Genomic DNA, 9,062 nt, shown 5'->3' with positions numbered 1-9,062 from the left:
GGGTACGTAGTGGTCTTAAGGCAGGATCATCAGAGTCCTTAACTAGGATATTTCAAACTAAAGCTGGGAGACATCCCTTTCCTCTTTGGTGCCAGAGGTGAACGTGCAACTGCCAGCAGATATGGTCTAGAGACCCTGAGACTCAGGGCTGAGAGACGGAAGCCAACATGGAGAGGATGACCAGTCAGGAGCGAGCCCCGAGGGCTTTGAGTTCCTCCTTCTGACTGTTCCCAGCTTCACATCTGCCCTTCCTGGTTACACAATCTCAGAAATCCAACCTTCCCTCACTCCCCTCCACCCTCTCCCAGCCATTTATATTTTCCTTAAGCTCATTGGAGTTAGGTTCTGCCATTTGTGACTGAAAGAGTCCTAATTAAAACAGGACAGGTGGCCAGGCACCCATGGAAACAGGCTGTGTTGATATTATCATTCCCATATCATAGAGAAGTGAACTGAGGCTCAGAAAGTTTGGATAACTTGCCCGAAGACTCACAGCTAGCATACTGAGATGCCAGGGCTCGGATGCAGGTCTAACTCCAAAGTCAGTGATCTTCATATGATGCCACACTTTCTTCCTAATCTGTTCATTATTCTTAGCATTCTTTTCTATAAACACGGGGCTTCAAGTTTAGGTATATTCATGCTACTGAACTTCCAGTTTTCTTGCTTAATGACCAAAGCTATGAGGACCAGACAGTGATTTCTCTGGAGCATTTCCCAGGCTCTGACTATTCCCACTTTATAATTTACTGGTAACAGAGGGCCTAGTTGCTAACTTCGCAGAAGTCTAAAGCCAGTGGCCTTATGACCAAGACTGTTTTTCCTAAACTGTCTTGTTTTATGAGTTCAAATGGAAAGTCAAGTCTTATCTCTCATCAAGGAGGTGATGATAAACTGAGCCCATGGCTTCAGAACTTGAGAACATCTCTCTGGGAGCTTTTCTCAAGCTTGCTTCTCAGTTCATTGTCACATACTTGTCTTCTTTTTTTAAAAATTGAAGTATAGTTGATTTACAATATTATGTTAGTTTCGGGTGTACAGCAAATTGATTCAGGATACATACGTACATTCAGATTCTTCTCCATTATACGTTATTACAAGATGTTGAATATAGTTCCCTGTGCTATATAGTAGGTCCTTGTTTTTTATTTTATATACAGTGGTGTGTATCTGTTAATCCCAAACTTCTAATCTATCCGTCCCCTCCCCTTTCCCCTTTGGTAACCATAAGTTTGTTTCCTACGTCTGTCAGTCTGTTTCTGTTTTGTGAATAAGTTGATTTGTATCATTTTTTTTAGATTCCACATATAAGTTATATCATAATAATTATCTTTGTCTGACTTACTTCACTTAGTATGATAATCTCTAGGTCCATCCACGTTGCTGCAAATGACATTATTTCATTCTTTTTTACAGCTGAGTAATATTCCATTATATATAATTCCAATTCCAGGCGTGGGATTACTGGATCATGTGGTAAATATTTTTAGCTTTTTGAGGAACCTCCATAGTGTTTTCCATATTGGCTGCACCAATTTACATTCCCACCAACAGTGTAGGAGGGTTCCCTTTTCTCCACACCCTCTCCAGCGTTTATTATTTGTAGACTTTTTTAAAAATAAATTTATTTTATTTATTTTATTTTTGGCTGCATTGGGTCTTCGTTGCTGCGCACGGGCTTTCTCTAGTTGCGGCCAGCAAGGGCTACTCTTCAGAAAAGAACAATCAGAAAAGAACTCCTTCATCCTCCTCCATTTCATCCACCAACCTACTGTCTCATGTATCAGCCTGAATGCACTGTCCCTGCTTCCATCGTGTGTGACTTGGATCCCACTCCTTTTTGTCTGCTCAAGGACTTTCATCCTGCAATTGTCCCTTCACCCTTCTGTATCTTCAATTTTCCTCCCTACTCTATTGGATTATCCTCATCAGTGTACAAATAATCTAAGAAATACAGTCTTCTCACCCCTCAGTTTCTCCCAGACTTTTATGTTTTCTTTAAGCAAACTGGAGTTAGGTTTCTGTCAGTCGCAACTGAAAAAATCCTGATTAATACAGGACACATGGATAGGTACCTATGGAAACAGCCAGTGTACTTTTCCCCATTGGTCTTCAATGGGTAAAAAGAGTATAGCTCCATAGAGTTCACCCTTTCTCTCCCCAGAGGACATGGCAACTCTAAATTGTTCATTTGTGTACTTTCTTGTCACCAACCTCACAGCTGTCCAGGGATTTCAGATATAGTTGGGTGGATGTTTGAAATCCACCCTCGCAATAGTTTAATAGGGACCAATATTTTTTAATTTTTTTAATTTTTTTTTATTTATGGCTGTGTTGGGTCTTCGTTTCTGTGCGAGGGCTTTCTCTAGTTGTGGCAAGCGGGGGCCACTCTTCATCGTGGTGCGCGGGCCTCTCACTGTCGCGGCCTCTCTTGTTGCGGAGCACAGGCTCCAGACGCGCAGGCTCAGTAGTTGTGGCTCAAGGGCCTAGTCGCTCCGCGGCATGTGGGATCTTCCCAGACCAGGACCCGAACCCGTGTCCCCTGCATTGGCAGGCAGACTCTCGACCACTGCGCCACCAGGGAAGCCCCAGGGACCAATATTTTTAATGAAACATTTTTAAAACTTCCTAATGTTTACATGAAAATTCCTCTTACATAGTTTTGCACAGATTATCTATTGAATAGGAGAATATTTGGCTTCAGAATTTAAATGAGGGTCATAATAAAGACAGTAAAATGAGTGAGAGATACAGTGCTTAACATCGAGCAGTCTATATTTATTAAATGAATGAATAATTGGATGAATTAATGAATGAAATTAATTAAATTGACAGTTTGCAAATGTGTTGTATTCCCAAAATTGGTTTTGTAACTTAGCTGGTTTGAATTTGGGATGCATTATTCAACGGAAACGATTTTATAAATGGTACTTAAGTGCCAAGAAATCCCACTAAGGCTGTTTAGCCCATAATATAGCAATAAAATGTAGAAAAGTAATGGCATTGTGTCAGAATTCGGTTTAAACAATTTGGAATACTCGTGATTGAGGAAAAGTAACTTTAATTAGGAGAAGAGGTGGTGCATGAAAAATGTGGTAATTCTGAAGGGGACTTCTGAGACCTTTCAAGTGTTCTGGAGGGTACTGTCTCCTTTTTACATCTATTTTCAAATAAAAATGCATGCATTTCTCTCCCTAGGCACAGTCTTACACTATTCTTATCATCAGCATGATCATTATTGTTTGCTTGGTAGGCAATTAACAACTGTTGTGTTTCCAGTTGGATGGAAGGGTAGGAACAAAGCAAGATGGAAGGTCGAGGGAAATTTCTCTTAAGTAATTGGAAAAGAGTTGGAAGAAATGAGCATGTCATAAACAGCAAACTTGTATCTGTTATTATGTGTCTCAGTATTCAGAATAGAAGGAAGGTGACACAGAGAAGCTTAGTATTTATAGAGGAAGTAAGACCCACACGTAGAAAGAAAAAGCACTACTGGGTAAGTCATGTTGGATGACAATCAAGGCGTTGCCTGTTCAGTGATCTTTGGGGCCAGGAAGGGAGCAGGAATTGCTTGAGTCTGACCTTGTGCAAGAGGATTTCAGTGAGAAAAGAGTTGGAAGAGTATATGAGGTGAAATTAACTGAATGGTACTTGATAGAAAACACAGGAAAAGGATGAAACACGGTGTGAGCATGATTCTACCCAAGAAGAAGAAGGAATATGGTGGGGAAAGGATGCTGGATGATTTCCCCATGGAGCTACACGATGGCTCAGGAAAGGTTAGTGCTGATCTAGAGCCGGACAGGGAATAATGAATGGCCTTGGAGTTTTCAAGTGATCAGGCAGCACGTGATCAGACTTTCAGAGGTGTTGGCAATTCAGATTGTGCCTTAATATACCTAGGTGTTTCTATAAAACACAGAATTTGTATTATTTTACCATATTCTGACCGTTTTTGTTTGTTGTTGGTGTATTACACAAATCTTACAGATTCCTAAAGAAGGAGATTCTGAAACCCTTGCCTTTGGTATTAAAAGATGTCAAGTACTCCCCCTTCCCTCCTTCTCTTCTTTCTTTAGCTTTCTTTCGTTAACTGACTCTGACCAAATCACTTCATTCTTTGGGTCCCTGATTATTATTATTTTTAAATCTCTAAACGACAACACTGAACTAGATCATCTATCCCTTCCATTTCTAAAAACTTGATTATGAAACTTTCCAAAATGACAAAACACAGCAATCACGAGGACGAGCCCTAATAATATTGGCCAAATTAAATAAATGTGGTTTCCCAAAAAGTTACTTCTAAATATCACAGATGTTTCAGTTACCCCCTTTTTTCCCCTAGAGCTAGTTGATCTCTCTACTCTCAGAGCTGTTACGAGGGCACTGAGATTTACTTAGAAAAAGTGGTGCGGGAAGCGCGGGATTTTCACATAGCATTTCACAGATTTTCACATCAGCAAAACTGTAAGCTCGTATCTCCTTGACTCAAAAAATCTGGAGAGCCACACGTAGATAAAACCTTATCTTTCCGCTCTTGAGTTCCCCCTCCTGGGCTTTAGATGCATTGACCGGCATAAGATTCGGCCCCTTAACTGCTGAGCCTAACACCCTTCGCGTTCGCTGGGCGCCCGGCTGACCCGTGGGGTCTGCGGTTTCCCGCGAGAGGTGGGCGCGGGCGGAAAGCGGGGCCGCCACACTTCCGGTGGCGGGTCGGGCGCTCGCCACACTTCCTGTTGATGCGGCTCCGCTGAGGGCTGGGCCGAGAGGAGGGCCGGCGGGCGGGTGGCGGCGGTCACTCACTGGCCAGGCGTGGGCGCACGCGGGGCCGCCCTGGGCACAGAGCGTCGTCCGCCTCGTCGCCTGAGCCTCGAGCACCCTCGGCCGCCGCGTCACCTGCCCTCCGTGCTTCCGTCCGGCCCTCGGCCCCGCCGCGCGGCACCATGCCCGCCGTGGACAAGCTCCTGCTAGAGGAGGCGTTGCAGGACAGCCCCCAGGTACCTCCCGCCGCCCGGGTCCCCCTCGCCCGAGGGCTTGAGGCCGAGGAGGCCCTTCCAGCCCCGGGGTGGAGGCTGGGAGTACGCCGGGCCCCCTCGGGGGCGAAGAGGGGGCGGGCCCGGCCCTATGTCTTGAGTCCGGGATGCTCCGGGAGCCGGCATCCCTCAGGCAGAGCTGGAGACGCCGGGAAAGCTCCCCGCGGCCGAAGTCTTTGTGTCCCGACCCCTTTCCAAACTCAGCTGAAACCGAGGCTGCTCGGCCTACGCTTGGGCTCCACCAAGTGCCCCGGGCAAATCATCTTTTTTTGCCTCAGCTTTGTCGTAAGATAGGAAGAATAATTGTACCTGCCTCCTAGAGTTGTTAGAATTAAATAAGGAAATGCCTGTCAAGTTGTTCGTGGGCAATGCCTGGTACAGAATAAAAAGTCAGTCTTACTTATTATCATTACTACTACTGATATGATGGGACCTGGTGGATTTAGGACCAGAGTGGGATGCAGAGAGCCTAGACCTCTTCCCCAGCGGTGCCAGACCTCCCCTTGGCCCTGTTTTCCCATTCGTAAAGAGGAAATTACAATACCTGCCCTATTTGCCGCACAGGGGAACTTCATTAGCGAGCGCACCCGAGATGAGAATCAAGTCCTTTGAGCTCTGCAGATGAAAGCTGGTGTGTAAATGTAGTAAATGAGTGCAGAATGACATTAGTTCATAAGTCAGTGCACCTTTCCCCAGGGAACCTTTGTTCTCCTTCATTAACATTTCCCCAGCTTCATATCTGCCCTAGAGGCTCTGCATCCTTGGGTTATTTAAATACCTCTCTTTATTCCCTAGTATCTCAACTCTTGAAAAATTAGAGTAAGAGTAACCTGTTTTCCTTTCACCGTTTCTCTTCCCTTTGTGCTTCCTTTCCATTTTCTTCTTAGTGAATTGTGCCTCCCCAGGATGATCCCTTGATGGACTTACCAACACCCACTCTGCATCTCTCCAGTTCAGAATTAGTAGTCAAAAGGACTGTGTGCTTAGTTGCCTTGTGACCATTTCTTTGTGATCTTCTTTACATAGGCAAGTAAGAAAGTGTAAGCAAGCTGTGATTTTTTTTTTTTCTTTAATTGTTATCCGCTGGTCTGATTGACTTCTCAAAGGCCTCTCTGAAGTCTCTAAGTTTCTGGCATTTTAATGGGATCAAAGCCCTGGGTAGAAGTCATTTTGTCCATCCTCACACCTGTTGCGTGGGATCTGAACATAGTATTGTGGAGTTTCTAATGATATAATTTTGAACAGGGATTTCCACTTGCTTTGTAGTTGGAGAAACTGAGATGCAAAGATATATTGCTTTCCTAACTGAACATGGTGACGGCTGAGCCAGGTTAGAGAAGTGGCACTAACTGATTCTCCATGTTGCCCTCACCGAGGAGTTACATTCGGAATTTTTGGCTCTCACATCAATGAATAGACACTGGTTCTGAGTTGTTTACAGGATGTGCTCAGCTGTGAGGTAGGAGACAGCGGACTGGCAAACGAGTCAGGACACTTGGGTCCTAATTGTGGCTCTAACACTAACTTATCATTTGATTTGGGCAAGTCACTCATCCCCATCCTGTGACTGGCTGGGTTTTCTCATCTGCAGAATGAGGGTCACGGAGCGGATAATATTTAAGGGGCTTACAATTCTGTCATATCTGCATGATTTATAACTGAGCTTGTATGAGGAAGAAGAGGTTAAGAGGCATTGTCATTTCTGTTTAATGTTCCTCTTTACGTAGGGAATTTGTCATTGCTTTTGAGACGTGGGTGTCACCCTGTGAGGGTTCTTGGTGAGGTTTGAATGGAAGCAAACTACCAGGAAGGTCTTTGATAACCATCAGAGCATATTTAGCACTCTTGTATGGGGTATGTGCCTAATGCAGCTTTACTGCCAAGGAGATTCATAGACTTGTAACTGGAAGGAATCTAATCCAGCTCCTTAGTTTTATCTGTAAAGAATAAAACCAGTAGCAAACACCTGTGCCATACATGCATTTTTATGTGCCAGGCACTGTTCTCAGTGCTTTACATATGTTATCTTATCTAATCCTTTCAACAGTCTTTTTTTTTTTTTTTTTTTTTAAATTTATTTTATTTATTTATTTGGCTGTGTTGGGTCTTCATTTCTGTGCGAGGGCTTTCTCTAGTTGCAGCGAGCGGGGGCCACTCCTCATCGCGGTGCGCGGGCCTCTCACCGTCGCGGCCTCTCCTGTTGGGGAGCACAGGCTCCAGACGCGCAGGCTCAGCAGCTGTGGCTCACGGGCCCAGTTACTCCGCGGCATGTGGGATCCTCCCAGACCAGGGCCCGAACCCGTGTCCCCTGCATTGGCAGGCAGACTCCCAACCACTGCGCCACCAGGGAAGCCCTCAACAGTCTTTTGAAGTAGGTCCTCTATTAAAATTACCAAGGAGCTGAGAAGTTAAATAACTTGTTTCCAAGATTATACATTATCAAGTGGCAGAGCCGGGATTGGAACCCAGGCAGTCTGCCTATGTTGTTCAAGTTAGCCCAGCTACGTAGCACCTGGCTTTTCTGTCATCAGTGACCTAAAGTGTTTCACTAAAAGGAAGTGATCTTAAGAAACCATCTATTGTTTGTTTCCTCTTGTTTTATGTAGGGTATTTATGAGGGTTGCTCCAGTAACCTGGCTGCAAAGGATTCATTAAATGAACACAAAAGCTTTTATAGTTGAGCTCAGTGACCCAAGAAGAGCTGAATAGCAGTTGACTGACCTTATACACATCTATTCATGCCCTTTTCAGTTCACAGTGCTGCACAGTGTATTATAAGACTAGTCTTTGTGCATACGTGTTTTATTTCTGGTTACCTCTGGTGTATGAAAGACGAAACATTTTAAGGATTAAGGTACTTGTCTCCACTGCTGTTTGCGAGCCTCTGTTCCTCGCTAGGTGCTGCTAGCTGCTGGGAACATAATGACAAATAAGATAAGAGTGCCTTCCCTCCGCTAGTTCACAGTCTGTTCTGGGAGACAGATAAGGAAAGCAGCAGTTGCAGTACTGTGTGAATGCTGCTGTGATAGGAACACAAATGCTGCTTTGAGCTGCTGCAGCTCGCACCTCTCCAGGGGCTTATTCCCTTTCCTGTAAGTAGTGTGCTTTTGAGATAAAGTGTAGCACTGTTGCTTGCTGTTTTGTTACAATATTTGTTTATTTCCTTTGCAGTTGGCACAGCTGAAGCACAGAGAATTTAAAGATTAGGTTCTGAGATTATTCAGTGGGAGGTCCAGCTGGGAAACCAGGCCTTTTTTAACTCAAGCAGGATGCCTCAAAACATTACCTGGTGGTTTTGTCTTCATTGTGGAGGGCTTTTGTCCTGCTGTACTCTTTATGATACATTTTCCTTTCAGTAGGCTTGGTTCTACTGAGACATTTCTCTCCCTCTCCCACACTGTGGGAATAAGAGTTTTAATTGTTTTTACCTTAAAAAATATATATATGTATAATATTTATACTTATATATGATAAATATTAAAACATTTAAAATATATTTAAATATATATAAAATATACACGTGTGTGTGCGTGTGTATATTTTACAATCACAGCTGTTAAAATTGTGCCATTATATAACTAGATGCTATTCTTAGGAGTGAAAAATGTCTAGGACTAGTTTATTAGATGACACCCAGTTTCTTTATTCTAAGATAGAGGGTAATGTGGAGCTAAGGCTAAGGTGTTTGGTTTCGTTTTTCTGTCCATGCATACTCTTGAGAGTGTAGGGTAGTAGAAAAAGGACGGAATTTAAATCTTGATTCTGCAGGTTACTCAACCTCTCTGAGTTTGTGTTTCAACATGTGTAAAATTAGAATAAAAATAGTTGCTTAATTCTTATGAAGAATAAATAACATATGTAAAGTATCTTCATGCCTGCATATTATAGTAACTCCATAAATGATTGCTGTTACTGTCTTTATAAGTGATACGCACCAATGTCTTTTGGAATTTTTGGGGAACTTTCGAGCAACTGGTATACCTTTGCCTGGTCCTTGGTCTTATTCCTTCTTTAGGTCTCAGAACA

At 43.5% G+C, this 9,062-nt stretch overlaps 1 protein-coding gene across 4 annotated transcripts in view; it reads left to right on the top strand.

Moving 5' to 3' along the window:
* Positions 1-4,728: 4,728 nt before the first annotated feature.
* The window catches only part of APPL2 (adaptor protein, phosphotyrosine interacting with PH domain and leucine zipper 2), a 51,185-nt gene continuing 46,851 nt past the window's right edge, over positions 4,729-9,062 (top strand). The window contains exons 1-2 of one of the 4 annotated variants that reach the window (XM_036867310.1): positions 4,755-5,000; positions 5,924-6,062. Coding sequence is in view for 3 of the 4 variants with exons in the window: in XM_036867305.1 (XP_036723200.1) it covers positions 4,947-5,000 (54 nt within the window). In the remaining variant the exon portion in view is untranslated. Of the gene's footprint in view, positions 5,001-5,923; positions 6,063-9,062 lie in introns of all 4 variants that reach the window. The other 3 variants (XM_036867305.1, XM_036867307.1, XM_036867309.1) reach the window with 3 other exon arrangements.

The sequence above is a fragment of the Balaenoptera musculus genome, chromosome 10 (genome assembly GCF_009873245.2).
Source record: "Balaenoptera musculus isolate JJ_BM4_2016_0621 chromosome 10, mBalMus1.pri.v3, whole genome shotgun sequence".
Classification (NCBI taxonomy): domain Eukaryota; kingdom Metazoa; phylum Chordata; class Mammalia; order Artiodactyla; family Balaenopteridae; genus Balaenoptera; species Balaenoptera musculus.
Note: the sequence above shows the minus strand (reverse complement) of the source record. Positions and strands in the feature narration are given on the sequence as shown.